The 15,467-nt window shown below is 43.6% G+C and overlaps 1 protein-coding gene across 2 annotated transcripts in view; it reads left to right on the forward strand.

Moving 5' to 3' along the window:
- The first annotated feature begins 5,389 nt into the window (after nucleotides 1–5,389).
- Nucleotides 5,390–15,467, forward strand: part of LOC109877772 (E3 SUMO-protein ligase RanBP2) — a 33,766-nt gene continuing 23,688 nt past the window's right edge. For both annotated transcript variants that reach the window (XM_031805687.1, XM_031805688.1), the window contains exons 1-10: nucleotides 5,390–5,607; nucleotides 6,208–6,275; nucleotides 6,384–6,495; nucleotides 7,393–7,545; nucleotides 7,882–8,112; nucleotides 8,197–8,339; nucleotides 8,496–8,691; nucleotides 9,321–9,621; nucleotides 9,702–9,883; nucleotides 10,857–11,035. In XM_031805687.1, the coding sequence (XP_031661547.1) occupies nucleotides 5,536–5,607; nucleotides 6,208–6,275; nucleotides 6,384–6,495; nucleotides 7,393–7,545; nucleotides 7,882–8,112; nucleotides 8,197–8,339; nucleotides 8,496–8,691; nucleotides 9,321–9,621; nucleotides 9,702–9,883; nucleotides 10,857–11,035 (1,637 nt within the window). In that variant the 5' untranslated portion in view covers nucleotides 5,390–5,535. The remainder of the gene's footprint in view (nucleotides 5,608–6,207; nucleotides 6,276–6,383; nucleotides 6,496–7,392; nucleotides 7,546–7,881; nucleotides 8,113–8,196; nucleotides 8,340–8,495; nucleotides 8,692–9,320; nucleotides 9,622–9,701; nucleotides 9,884–10,856; nucleotides 11,036–15,467) is intronic.

Genomic DNA, 15,467 nt, shown 5'->3' on the forward strand with positions numbered 1-15,467 from the left:
CATTCAGTCAGCCATAAAACTGATTCAACAGGCCAAATATCCACACTCCGTTCTTGAAACATTAATGTCTTGACACCATTTATATACAGTACCAGTCAAGAGTTTGGACACACCTACTCATTCAAGTGTTTTTCTTTATTTGTACTATATTCTACAATGTAGAATAATAGTGAAGACATTAAAACTAAAAAATAACACATATGGAAATAAATATGGAAATAACACATATGGAATCATGTTGTAACCAAAAAAGTATTAAACAAATCAAAAAATATTTTTGATTCTTCAAAGTAGCCACACTTTGACTTGTACCTTTATTTTACTAGGCAAGTTAGTTAAGAACAAATTCTTATTTTCAATGACGGCCTAGGAACAGTGGGTTAACTGCCTGTTCAGGGGCAGAACGACAGATTTGTACCTTGTCAGCTAGGGGATTCGAACTTGCAACCTTTCGTAACTAGTCCAACACTCTAACCACTAGGCTACCCTGCCGCCCCGACTTGATGACAGCTTTGCACACTCTTGGCATTCATACCTCTCTCAACCAGCTTCACCTGGAATGCATTTCAATTAACAGGTGTTCCTTGTTAAAAGTGAATTTGTGGATTTTTTAAAAACTTCTTAATGCTTTTAAACCAATCAGTTGTGTTGTGACAAGGTAGGGTACACTCATCTTCAGCACATCTATCACTCCAGTATACAAATTGGGTTGGTGTAGGGTTGGAATAGGGTTGGTATACAAAAAGCCAAGTTAACAAACCGATCCCAGACCATTTCGAATCCCACAGTACCTTCTCCACTATGCAATCTGGTTTCCGAGCTGGTCATGGGTGCACCTCAGCCACGCTCAAGGTCCTAAACGATATCATAACCACCATCAATAAGAGACAATACTGTGCAGCTGTATTCATCGACCTGGCCAAGGCGTTCGACTCTGTCAATCACCACATTCTTATCAGCAGACTCAACAGCCTTGGTTTCTCAAATGACTGCCTCGCCTGGTTCACCAACTACTTCTTCAGTGTGTCAAATCAGAGGGCGTGTTGTTCCTACCTCTGGCAGTCTCTATGGGGGTGCCACAGGGTTCAATAATCGGGATGATTCTTTTCTCTGTATACATCAATGATGTCGCTCTTGCTGCTGGTGAATCTCTGATCCACCTCTACGCAGACGACACCATTCTGTATACTTCTGGCCCTTCTTTCGACACTGTGTTAACTAACCTCCAGACAAGCTTTAATGCCATACATCTCTCCTTTCGTGGCCTCCAACTGCTCTTAAATGCAAGTAAAACTAAATGCATGCTCTTCAACCGATCACTACCCACACCTGCCCGCCCACCCAGCATCACTACTTTGGACGGTTCTGACTTAGAATATGTGGACAACTACAAATACCTAGGTGTCTGGTTAGACTGTAAACTCTCCTTCCAGACTCACATTAAGCATCTCCAGCCCAAAATTAAATCTAGAATCAGCTTCCTATTTTGCAACAAAGCCTCCTTCACTCATGCTGCCACCACACCCCCGTAAAACTGACTGTCCTACCGATCCTTGACTTCGGCGATGTCATTTAAAAAATATCCTCCAACACTCTTCTCAGCAAATTGGATGCAGTCTATCACAGTGCCATCCATTTTGTCACCAAAGCCCCATATACTACCCACCATTGCGACCTGTATGCTCTCTTTGGCTGGCCCTCGCTTCATATTCATCGCCAAACCCACTGGCTACAGGTCAACTATAAGTCTTTGCTAGGTACAACCTCGCCTTATCTCAGCTCACTGGTCACCATAGCAGCACCCACCCATAGCACGCACTCTAGCAGGTATATTTCACTGGTCACCCCCAAAGCCAATTCCTCCTTCGGCCGCCTTTCTTTCCAGTTCTCTGCTGCCAATGACTGGAACGAACTGCAAAAATCTCTGAAGCTGGAGACTCATATCTCCCCCACTAGCTTCAGGCACAAGCTGTCAGAGCAGCTCATAGATCACTGCACCTGTACATAGCCCACTTGTTATTAGCCCATCCAACTACCTCATCCCCATACTGTTATCTATTTTATTTATTTTGCTCCTTTGCACCCCAGTATCTCTACTTGTACACTCATCTTCTGCACATCTATCACTCCAGTGTTTAATTGCTATATTGTAATTTTTTTGCCACTATGGCCTATTTATTGCCTTACCTCCGTTATCCTACCTCATTTGCACACACTGTATATAGACTTTTTCTATTGTATTATTGACTGTATGTTTGTTTACTCCATGTGTAACTCTGTGTAATTGTTTGTGTTGTACTGCTTTGCTTTATCTTGGCCAGGTCTCTGTAAATGAGAACTTGTTCTCAACTAGCCTACCTGGTTAAATAAAGGATGAAATAAAATTTCTAATAAATAAAATACATACAGAAGATAGCCCGATTTGGCATAAGACCAAGTCCATATTATGGCACGAACAGCTCAAATAAGCAAAGAGATGTGGGAACTCTTTCAAGACTGTTGGAAAAGCATTCCAGGTGAAACTGGTTGAGAGAATTTTTTTATTTATTTCACCTTTATTTAACCAGGTAGGCAAGTTGAGAACAAGTTCTCATTTACAATTGCGACCTGGCCAAGATAAAGCAAAGCAGTTCGACACGTACAACGACACAGAGTTACACATGGAGTAAAACAAACATACAGTCAATAATACAGTAGAAACAAGTCTATATACGATGTGAGCAAATGAGGTGAGATAAGGAAGGTAAAGGCAAAAAAAGGCCATGGTGGCAAAGTAAAAACAATATAGCAAGTAAAACACTGGAATGGTAGATTTGCAGTGGAAGAATGTGCAAAGTAGAAATAAAAATAATGGGGTGCAAAGGAGAAAAATAAATAAATAAAATAAATACAGTAGGGAAAGAGGTATTTGTTTGGGCTAAATTATAGGTGGGCTATGTACAGGTACAGTCATCTGAATGCCAAGAGTGTGCAAAGCTGTCATCAAGGGAAAGGGTGGCTACTTTGAAGAATCTCAGATATAAAATACATTTGGAATTGTTTAACACTTTTTTGGTAGGTAGCCTGTCAGGTAGCCTAGTGGTTAGAGCATTGGGCCAGTAAATGGAAGGTTGCTGGATTGAATCCCTGAGCTGATATGGTAAAAATCTGTCCTTCTTCCCCTGAGCAGCAGTTAACCCACTGTTCCCTGGGTGCAGTGGATGTCAATTAAGGCAGCCCCCGCACCTCTCTGATTCAGATGTTGGGTTAAATGCAGAAGACACATTTCAGTTGGACAACTGACTAGGTATCCTCCTTTCCATGATTCCATATGTGTTATTTCATAGTTTTGATGTCTTCACTATTATTCTACAATGTTCTACATAGTAAAAATAAAGAAAAACTCTGGAATGAATAGGTGTGTCCAAACTTTTGATTGGACCTTCCTTCTGCATATTTCCATTAGGGAACGCCTACTCTGTGAAGTTCGCATGTGCAATAACTTAATTTGCCTTTGCACTCCTTATAAACAGTGCGATTTTATTTTTAATTTTTTTGCAAAGGGTGAAGTTTACAAAACTTAGTCCGCTCTGTTCATAACATATTCTAGTTTTAGGAACAGAAAACTGTATTGAGATCAAATATTTAATTGATTAGAAGATTTGCAGAATGTAGGCCAAAATCCATCTCATTCCATCTTGTTCCATCTTCCTACAATGTCCGCCAGTGGGCTTCCTCTCTCTACCATATTTGGTAGTGAGTGGAAACTCCAACCTGATGCTTCACATTCATACAACCAGGGAAATATCTGTCTCATTGTTTGATCTGTGATGTTACTGATCAGTGCGACCCTGTCTTTCAAAGATAATTCGTAAAAATCCAAATAACTTCACAGATCTTCATTGTAAAGGGTTTAAACACTGTTTTCCCATGCTTGTTCAATGAACCATAAACAATTAATGAACATGCACCTGTGGAACGGTTGTTAAGACACTAACAGTTTACAGACGGTAGGCAATTAAGGTCACAGTTATGAAAACTTAGGACACTAAAGATGCCTTTCTACTGACTCTGAAAAACACCAAAAGAAAGATGCCCAGGGTCCCTGCTCATCTGCATGAATATGCCTTAGACATGCTGCAAGGAGGCATGAGGACTGCAAATATGGCCAGGGCAATAAATTGCAACGTCCGTACTGTGAGACGCCTAAGACAGCCCTACAGGGAGACAGGACGGACAGCTGATTGTCCTCGCAGTGGCAGACCACATGTAACAACACCTGCACAGGATCGGTACATCCGAACACACCTGGGGGACAGGTACAGGATGGCAACAACTACTGCCCAAGTTACACCAGGAATGCACAATCCCTCCATCAGTGCTCAGACTGTCCGCAATAGGCTGAGAGAGGCTGGACTGATGGCTTGTAGGCCTGTTTTAAGGCAGGTGCTCACCAGACATCACCGGCAACAACGTCGCCTATGGGCACAAACCCACCGTCGCTGGACCAGACAGGACTGGCAAAAAGTACTCTTCACTAACGAGTCGCGGTTTTGTCTCACCAGGGGTGATGGTCGGATTCACGTTTATCATCAAAGGAATGAACGTTACACCGAGGCCTGTACTCTGGAGCGGGATCGATTTGGAGGTGGAGGGTCGGTCGGTCAGTCTGGGGCGGTGTGTCAAAGCATCATTGGACTGAGCTTGTTGTCATTGCAGGCAATCTCAATGCTGTGCGTTACAGTGAAGACATCCTCCTCCCTCATGTGATACCCTTCCTGCAGGCTCAACCTGCCATGACCCTCCAGCATGACAATGGCACCAGCCATACTGCTCGTTCTGTGCATGATTTCCTGCAAGACAGGAATGTCAGTGTTCCGCTCATGGACAGCAAAGAGCCCGGATCTCAATCCCATTGAGCACATCTGGGACCTGTTGGATCGGAGGGTTGGGGCTAGGGCCATTCCCCCCAGAAATGTCCAGGAACATGCAGGTGCCTTGGTGGAAGAGTGGGGTAACATCTCACAGCAAGAACTAGCAAATCTGGTGCAGTCCATGAGGAGGAGATCCACTGTAGTACTTAATGCAGTTGGTGGCCACACCAGATACAGCCTGTTACTTTAGATTTTCACCCCCCCCCCCCCCCCCCTTTGTTCAGGGAAACATTATTCCGTTTCTGTTAGCCACATGTCTGTGGAACTTGTTCAGTTTATGTCTCCGTTTTTGAATCTTGTTATGTTCACACAAATATTTCCACATACATTTTCTGAAAATAAACGCAGTTGACAGTGAGAGGATGTTTCTTTTTTTGCTGCGTTTCTGTGCGTTTTCAAAACGTATCGGCTAAGTATCGACCAATCACAGGTCATGATTAAATGACGTTTTGTAACACGTGACTACCGCTGCCATTTGACGTTGTCGCGGCAGAAGCGGGGAGAAAGGGCGAATTAGTGAAGCAGTGGAGGAAATATTTACGATTCCTGCTTTTCCCGAATGAGTTTTGTCACTCTATGCAATTTTAGTTTTGAATTATAAGAAAATACGCTTTACACAGCCATGCGGCGAAATAAGGCCGAAGTGGACGAATATATTTATTCAGTAGAGAGTTCCTCTCCTTCACTCAAAGAGGTGAGTCAAACCCGGCCCCAACTGGCTCTTCAGCCTGCGTATACTACCTAGCTAGCTAGGCTAAGCCAACTGCTACTGCCATCTTGGCCTGGCATTTAGCTAAACCTAGCTGGTAGCTATTACAGCTAATAGTACATAACGCTTTTAACGTAGCTATCAAAAATACTATTAATAGACTAACTTTGAAACAATAAGTAGCTAACGGATCATTTTGGCTAACTATCTTGGCTAACTAAAATGTGAACTGGGACACCTCAAGTTATTCCATTGCAAGGAACACTTCCTCGTTGAAAAGGCTCGCAGCAGGGCTGGCTAGCTTTTGAAACCTGTCCATCAGCTTGCTTTATGCCGGCTAACAAACTAATGTTATGGCTATGTCACTCTTCCTACGATCCATTGGAAAAGAGCCATCATTACCTTTCTTACTTGATGTGTACATAGACAACAATGTATACTTGAATGGATCCAGCTGGCTAACTAGCTACCATTTTTAGCTAACTAAAAATGTCATATGTATGTAATCTGTAACGTTAGCGATCTAGTTGTTATAACCAAGAGTGTAACCTTACTTTAAATTAGGCCTATATGATCTTCCCACAGAAACCAATTAAAGGATTTTTATTTGCTAAATTATACTTCGAGGCTAAGGAGTATGAACTTGCTAAAAGGTAAGCCCTGAACACAACCAACGCAGACATTGTTGACATTGAAGTGGGTAAAGATACCGTTTTTGTGTGATTGTGGTTCTATTCTGAATGCCTGGTCCCCTCTGTTAGACATGTATCAGCATATCTGAAGGTGGCGGAAAGAGACCCCAAAGCACACAAGTTCCTGGGCAAACTTTATGAGAGGGAAGGAGATGTCAACAAGGCCATAGGATGTTACAAGGTAAGATCCTTCTCAGTTGCTCACTTACATACATACATACTACTGCTATATTATCCTATTACCCTGTCCTTTAGGCTTTGGCAGTCATCCAGTTTGATATGATTTATTTGTTTTTGAAGAAACAAATATGCCAGTTGTGTATGCGATTAGTGCTAGGGAATATATCAAATTAATGTTTTAGCGTGATATTCCAAATGCCTGTTTTGCAATAAAAAAAAATAATTCTCGTTTTTATGGGCCGTTTATGTCCGCTTGTTCGTGTCTTTTTGGTCTTGTCTCCTTAGCTCCTTCTGTGCTGTGTGCACCTTCCCATTTAAACCAGTGATCTGTATATAATGACGACATGCTCATGTCTCTTCCCTAACAATGGGAGTTGTTGTCCCAAAGGAGGGAAGACCGATTTTGGACCGATTTTGGCAAAAGTGAAACCTCTCTCTTTGCCTCTTTCTCTCTGTTTACACACAACAAGCCCCTGCCACTCACCACAACAAAGATGAGAGATCACTTCTTCCTCTCTGACAAGCGGTTTGGTCCAACAGAAACAGTCATATGGACACAGAAACAGAGACATTATTTTACTGTAATAGTGAAGTTAACCTTTCTAATTATACCCTTTTTATGTCTCTACTCCTCAAATTGTGTGCAGAGCAGACACTAATAAAACAGGATTATCAATTAACATTCATTCTGGAAAACGAATGCTGTTTGTCGCTCATGGCATTGCAGTACTGCTAGCAGCATTTTAGCCAAATACTATTATGCTAACTATCGAGTCTGTGTTTTATAAATGTGCAATAAGCATAGAACACAATTATATAAGGAATTGGCAACTCACAGCTATCTGACGATGCTTTCTGGTCTTTAATTGTGTGTATGTGTGTCCGTGTGTCCATCCAGCGGTCTGTGGACCTGAACCCAGCCCAGAGGGACCTGGTTTTGAAGGTGGCTGAGTTGCTGGTCAGTAAGACCGAGAGAGACAACAGAGCAGAGTTCTGGGTGGAGAAAGCTGCCAAGCTGCTGCCTGGACACCTTGCTGTCTTCAAGCTCAAGGTAAGCGCTCTAACACAGTATTGATTTCCTGTATTACAATTATTTTTAGGTTGTTTAAAATGGTTTGCCTAACCTAAAATAGTGGGTCAAGGCTAAAGACTGACTGCATTGTGACTGTAGGATTGTTTACAAACTGTGGCACTGGGTTGACACATTATCACTAACTGCACCACTCACCCCCTCGTCAGGAGTGCCTGTTGAGCTGGCAGCTGTTTAATGCATATGCCCTCCACACTGTCTCTCCCCTTAGGAGCAGTTGTTTAGCAGCAGATGGGCATGGGGATAGAAACAACTGTTTTAAAAGTCCTTGCTTTACTTAACTAACTCTCCCTCTAGGAGCACCTACTGAATCAACAGGGCCAACAGGGATGGAACCAGTTGTTTGACCTACTGCAGGCAGAGCTGGCTGTGAGGCCTGGCGATGCCCATATCAACATCAAGCTGGTTCAGTTGTTCTCCTCCGATGGCAGGCTGGAGGAGGCTGTCAAACACTGTCTGGCCACAGAGAAGAGAGGCCTGCTTAGATCCAGCTTGGACTGGTACTCTACTGTAGTACACACTCTGCAGGTCAGCAGGATGCTCACAAAATACAATTATGTTCTTATGGAATGACATGTACGATGGTAAAGTGATGAATTGTGTGTTTCTCAGGAATCCCTAGCCCAGCCCAGTGTTTCGTCCAATGAGAAGATGAGGCAACATCGGCAGAGAGAGCTACTTTTGGCACACTGCAGCCTGCTGAGACTGACTCTGCAGGGGAAAGGACTGCAGCCTAGCATCCAGGCCCTCTGGAGGTGTGTTTGTTACATCCAGGCTAGGCAGGGACATGTGAATGCTGTACTAGTCTACCAACAGAGCTCCTTCATTAGAGCACCACTCTGTAGAGTCCTATTAAATTATAGCACTGTGTGTGTGAGTATTTAACCCCATTTCTCTCTGTTTCTGTGTAGTTTTGACTGTGCGATGCAGGGCCTGAAGAGGGCAGAGGGCAGTGTAACAGATGATCTGTCTGGGGTCTATGTGGAGATGAGGGGACATCTGTACCTGCATGCTGGCACTCTCCTGCTGAAGATGGCTCAGGAGAGAGAACAGCAGTGGCGGGATGTCATTGATCTGGCTGCTCTCTGCTATCTGCTGGCCTACCAGGTAACACACACAAGCTAGAGGCTTTGTAGCAAATAAATAAAATCAAATGTATTTATATAGCCCTTCGTACATCAGCTGATATCTCAAAGTGCTGTACAGAAACCCAGCCTAAAACCCCAAACAGCAAGCAATGCAGGTGTAGAAGCACGGTGGCTAGGAAAAACTCCCTAGAAAGGCCAAAACCTAGGAAGAAACCTAGAGAGGAACCAGGCTATGTGGGGTTGCCAGTCCTCTTCTGGCTGTGCCGGGTGGAGATTATAACAGAACATGGCCAAGATGTTCAAATGTTCATAAATGACCAGCATGGTCAAATAATAATAAGGCAGAACAGTTGAAACTGGAGCAGCTGCACGGTCAGGTGGACTGGGGACCGCAAGGAGTCATCATGTCAGATGGTCCTAGGGCTCAGGTCCTCCGAGAGAAAGAAAGAGCGAAGGAGAGAATTAGAGAACGCACACTTAGATTCACACAGGACACCGAATAGGACAGGAGAAGTACTCCAGATATAACAAACTGACCCTAGCCCCCCGACACATAAACTACTGCAGCATAAATACTGGAGGCTGAGAAAATAACAGTCCCTGTGTATCCAACTTCTTGTTTTCATTCTTCCTACTTGTCATATTTAGGTCCCCAGGCCAAAGAGCAAGGTGTCTAAACGGGACCAGTCTCCTCCTCAGCCTCTGGAGCTGCTGGCTAGTGACAGAAAGAGCCAGGCTGGACACATGCTGCTCAACCTCAAGCCCGAGACACACACCTTTGTCAGAGAGGTGGTGGAGGCGTTTGGGAACTGTAGTGGTCAGGGCGCTTTGTTTGAGTTTTTGTTTGGGCCTCTGGCTCCGGCCGGGACTTCCTTCATTGGCAACGATGACATCCGCTCCATCAACACACAGGCTCCAGAGATATCTGACCTTACCAAATGGGATAACGGTATGATGCGTGTGTGTGGCTCTACACAACAGGAGCCCAGCTGATCTCACACATAAGATCTCTAACTTTTTTGTCTCTAGGCTCCATCCAGCTCCATGGTGGGGACCTCCAGCAGCTGTGTTGGCTGGGCCTCCAATGGTCTCTCTTGGCCCAGAGGCCTGCTCTGAGGGACTGGCTCAAACAGCTGTTCCCCAGGCTCAACCTGGAGACCTCCAAACTGGACACCAACACACCAGAGTCCATCTGCCTGCTAGACCTGGAGGTGGGTGTGTTGCTCTACAGTATCTAGTCCTGAGGGATTTAGTGCTCTTTGGGGTTGTTCTGGTTAGATTAATTCGGGTTTGATTCTTTTTAACATTGAAAGCACTATGCATTATGTGGGTTGAATGCTGTATCACAGAATAAAACAATTAATGAAAGTCCCATGATGGTAGTGACTGCCCATGACTGCTTATCACTTATTAACCATCATTTATTCACATTACTTTAATAAAATATTTCAGTTGTGTATATTACATTTGTTTTATTTGATTACTTTATTTCAAGTCATCTCATCTCTATAGAGCTGATGTCTGACAAAATCACTATTTTAGTAGTTCTTCGAAGTAAATAAGGCATACTTTTATGACTGCTGAATACAAACTATCAATCACTTAGATCGTGTATTTTCAGGGTCTCCCTCATGAAGAAACTGCTCTCTTGGAATTACTTCTTGATCGCTCATTCTTCTTTCCCTTACCTAGCAGGTGTAAAAGAAACACACACCGACATCTATCTGCACGATGGATTATGGTTATTGTAGTTAATTATCATGTTTTCTGCACTAAATTATGTAGAACATTGGCCTGTTGGAAACTATAACTCCCTACCTCATCGCATCTCATTTTGGGCAAGATCTGATTGATCTCTAGAGAAACTGCAGCGCAATGTGCGCATTGAGATCAGAAAAAACCCGTAACGAAATGGAATTCAAATAATTGAACAACGTCGGTTAATTAGTTGTTTAAAAACAGGAAAATAAATATTGTTTATTCGCTCAGCATTAACAATATCTATGCTGTTCAGTTACGGCCTTATAACGATCTTAATACTGTCCTTCGTATCATATCATTGATGGTTTCCTTTTGCTTCATTTTTCATTCATACAATGACCTGTAATGCACTAAAAACTAATGCAAAGAACTTGTTTAGGTCCTTCTTCTAACAATACACTGGGGTGATTCCCTCCTGTCTAGGTGTTCCTGTGTGGGGTGGTGTGGTGCAGTCACACCCAGCTCCAGGAGAGGGCCAGGATCACTTCTACTGGTCAACATGAGCCCCGCTGCCTGCCCCTGCCCCTCCTCCACCACCTCTTCACAGACAGACAGAGGGACTGGTGGGATGCAGTCTACAGGCTCATTCACAAACGAGCTGCGTGAGTCACGATGGGTTATAATCTCTGTAGTTATGTGATAGTTGTCTGAAATCAAGTGTTTTACTACATTTTACATTCTAGTAATTTAGCAGTCACTACTTTCCAGATTGAGTGCATATATTTTCAGCCTTTTTTTTATACTGCCATGCTCTACCAACGGAGCCACACGGGACTACACAAACAAGCTCTGTAAAAATGACCCGGTGGAGCCACACGGGACTACACAAACAAGCTCTGTAAAAATGACCCAGCAGAGCCACACGGGACTACACAAACAAGCTCTGTAAAAATGACCCAGCGGAGCCACACGGGACTACACAAACAAGCTCTGTAAAAATGACCCAGCAGAGCCACACGGGACTACACAAACAAGCTCTGTAAAAATGACCCTGCGGAGCCACACGACTACACAAACAAGCTCTGTAAAAATGACCCAGCGGAGCCACACGACTACACAAACAAGCTCTGTAAAAATGACCCAGCGGAGCCACACGGGACTACACAAACAAGCTCTGTAAAAATTACCCAACGGAGCCACACGGGACTACACAAACGAGCTCTGTAAAAATTTCCCAACGGAGCCACACGGGACTACACTAACGAGCTCTGTAAAAATGACCCAACGGAGCCACACGGGACTACACAAACGAGCTCTGTAAAAATTACCCAACGGAGCCGCACGGGACTACACAAACGAGCTCTGTAAAAATGACCCAGCGGAGCCGCACGGGACTACACAAACGAGCTCTGTAAAAATTACCCGGCGGAGCCGCACGGGACTACACAAACGAGCTCTGTAAAAATGACCCAGCGGAGCCACACGGGACTACACAAACAAGCTCTGTAAAAATGACCCAGCGGATCCACACGGGACTACACAAACAAGCTCTGTAAAAATGACCCAGGCACCCACCCTTCCTCCTTCCCTCCTTCCTTCACTTGAACTGATCACTGATATTATATGTCGGTAACACTTTACTTGACACCCAGTGTCATAACACTGTCATGACATATACAGTTCCAGTCATACGTTTGAACACACCTACTCATTCGAGGGTTTTTCTATGTTGTAGAATAATAGTGAAGACATCAAAACTATGAAGTAACACACATGGAATCATGTAGTAACCAAAAAAGTTGCCACCCCTTGTCTTGATGACAGCTTTGTGTACTCTTGGCATTCTCTCAACCAGCTTCACCTGGGATGCTTTTCCAACAGTCTTGAAGGAGTTCCCACATATGCTGAGCACTTGTTGGCTGCTTTTCCTTCACTCTGCGATCCAAATCATCCCAAACCATCTCAATTGGGTTGAGGTCAGGTGGTTGTGGAGGCTAGGTCATCTGATGCAGCACTTCATCACTCTCCTTCTTGGTCAAATAGCCCTTACACAGCCTGGAGGTGTGTTGGGTGATTGTCCTGTTGAAAAACAAATGATAGTCCCAATAAGTGCAAACCAGATGGGATTGTGTATCGCTGCAGGATGCTGTGGTAGCCATGCTGGTTAAGTGTGCCTTGAATTCTAAATAAATCACTGACCGTGTCACCAGCAAAGCACCATCACACCACCACCCCATGCTTCACAGCGGGATCCACACATGTGGAGATCATCCTTTCACCTACTCTGCATCTCACAAAGACATGGCAGTTGGAACCAAAAATCTCATATTTGCACTCATCTGACCAAAGAACAGATTTCCACCAGTCTAATGTTCATTGCTCGTGTTTCTTGGCCCAAGCAAGCCTCTTATTTTTATTGGTGTCCTTTGGTAGTGGTTTCTTTGCAAAAATTGACCATGAAGGCCTGATTTACACGGTCTCCTCTTAACAGTTGATGTTGAGATGTCTGTTGAACTGAAGCATTTATTTGGGCTGCAATTTCTGAGGCTGGTAACTAATGAACTTAGCGTCTGCAGCAGAGGTAACTCTGGGTCTTCCTTTCCTGTGGCGGTCCTCATGAGAGCTAGTTTCATCATAGCGCTTGACGGTTTTTGCGACTGCACTTTAAGAAACTTTCAAAGTTCTTGAAATTTTCCAGATTGACTACCTTCGTGTCTTAAAGTAATGGACTGTTGTTTCTCTTTGCTTATTTGAGCTGTTCTTGACATAATATGGACTTGGTATTTTGCCAAATAGGGCTATCTTCTGTTTACGACCCATACCTTGTCACAACACAACTGATTGGTTAAAAAGCATGAAGAAGGAAATAAATTCCACTAATGAACTTTTAACAAGGCACACCTGAAATGCATTCCAGATGACTACCCCATGTAGCTGATTGCGAGAATGGCAAGAGTGTGCAATGCTGTCATCAAGGCAAAGGGTGGCTACTTTGAAGAATCTGAAATATATAATATATTTTGATTTGTTTAACGCGGAGTTCCAAATGTGTTCTTTTATAGTTTTTTTTGTCTTCACTATTATTCTACAATATAGAAAATAGTCCAAATAAAGAAAAACCCTTGAATAAGTAGGTGTCTAAACGTTTGACTGGTACTATATATCACATCTCAAATGTATTTATAAAGCCCTTCTTACATCAGCTGATGCCACAAAGTGCTGTACAGAAACCCAGCCTAAAACCCCAAACAGCAAACAATGCAGGTGTAGAAGCACGGTGGCTTGGAAAATCTCCCTAGAAAGGCAGAAACCTAGAGAAGAACCAGGCTATGAGGGGTGGCCAGTCCTCTTCCTGCTGTGCCGGGTGGAGATTATAACAGAACATGGCCAAGATGTTCAAATGTTCATAAATGACCAGCATGGTCAAATAATAATAATCACAGTAGTTGTCGAGGGTGCAACAAGTCAGCACCTCAGGAGTAAATGTCAGTTGGCTTTTCATAGCTGATCATTGAGAGTATCTCTACCGCTCCTGCTGTCTCTAGAGAGTTGAAAATAGCAGGTCTGGAACAGGTAGCACGTCCGGTGAACAGGTCAGGGTTCCATAGCCGCAGGCAGAACAGTTTAAACTGGAGCAGCAGCACGGCCAGGTGGACTGGGGACAGCAAGGAGTTATAACTCCAGGTAGTCCGGAGGCATGGTCCTAGGGCTCAGGTCCTCCGAGAGAGAGAAAGAAAGAAAAAAAGAGAGAATTAGAGAGAGCATACTTAAATTCCGGATAAGACAGGGGAAATACTCCAGATATAACAGACTGACCCTAGTCCCCTGACACACAAACTTCTGCAGCATAAATACTGGAGGCTGAGACAGGAGGGTTCAGGAGACACTGTGGGCCCCATCCGATGATACTCCCAGACAGGGCCAAACAGGCAGGATATAACCCCACCCACTTTGCCAAAGCATAGTTGTCAAAATATCTCTCTATCCTGAACAAAAAAGTGTTGGTTTGATGAGCTGAAATAAAAGATCCCAAATTTTGTGCATAATCTGTTTTACATCCCTGTTAGTGAGCATTTCTCCTTTGCCAAGATATTCAATCCACCTAAAGGGTGTGGCATATCAAGAAGCTGGTTAAACAGCATGATCATTACACAGGTGCACCTTCTGCTGGGGACAATAAAAGGCCACTCTAAATGTGCAGTTTGGTCACACAACGCTACAGATGTCAAATTTTTTTATGGAGCATGCAATTGGCATGCTGACTGCAGGAATGTCCACGAGTTGTTGCCAGATAATTTAATGTTCGTTTCGCTACCGTAAGTCACCTCCAACGTCGTCTTAGAGAATTTGGCAGTACGTCTAATCGATCTCACAACTGCAGACTACGTGTGACCACGCCAGCCGGGGACCTCCACATCTGGCTTCTTCACTTCTGAGACCAGTCACCCAGACAGCTGATGAAACTGAGTCTTTCTGTCTGTAATTAAGCCCTTTTGTGGGGGAAAACTCATTGTGATTGGCTGGGCCTGGCTCCCAAGTGGATGGGCCTATGCTCACCCATGGCTACGCCCCTACCCAGTCATGTGAAATCCAGAGATTAGGGCCTAATGAATTTATTTAGTTGAAAATGTTGAATTTTTATATTTTTGTTTTTTTTAGAGCTGTTGTGACATATTGCGTTATTTTTATGGCTGGTTATGACACCTACATAAGAGTATCTCAACCTTCCACACAAGGCAAAACATTCCATTACACTATAGCCAACTTGTCAACAGTATGAAATTCACCATATTCAATTATTTTAATTGTGCACACCTACCCTAATGCTCTGTTTCTGATGAATAGGATGAATGCAGTTGCATATTTTAGGAGCAGGACAGGACACCCTCTTTTTGACTGACATAAGGGCATGTACGTGATAGGCCTATCTGGCTTATATGATTATGATGGTCACAATGCTTCATGACAGTGTCAATGCATTTTCTTAGTCCAAGTAATTTGACACAGGATGGTCACAATGCTTCATGACAGTGTCAATGCATTTTCTTAGTCCAAGTAATGTGACACAGGATGGTCACAATGCTTCATGACAGT

The sequence above is a fragment of the Oncorhynchus kisutch genome, linkage group LG26, assembly GCF_002021735.2.
Source record: "Oncorhynchus kisutch isolate 150728-3 linkage group LG26, Okis_V2, whole genome shotgun sequence".
Taxonomy (NCBI): domain Eukaryota; kingdom Metazoa; phylum Chordata; class Actinopteri; order Salmoniformes; family Salmonidae; genus Oncorhynchus; species Oncorhynchus kisutch.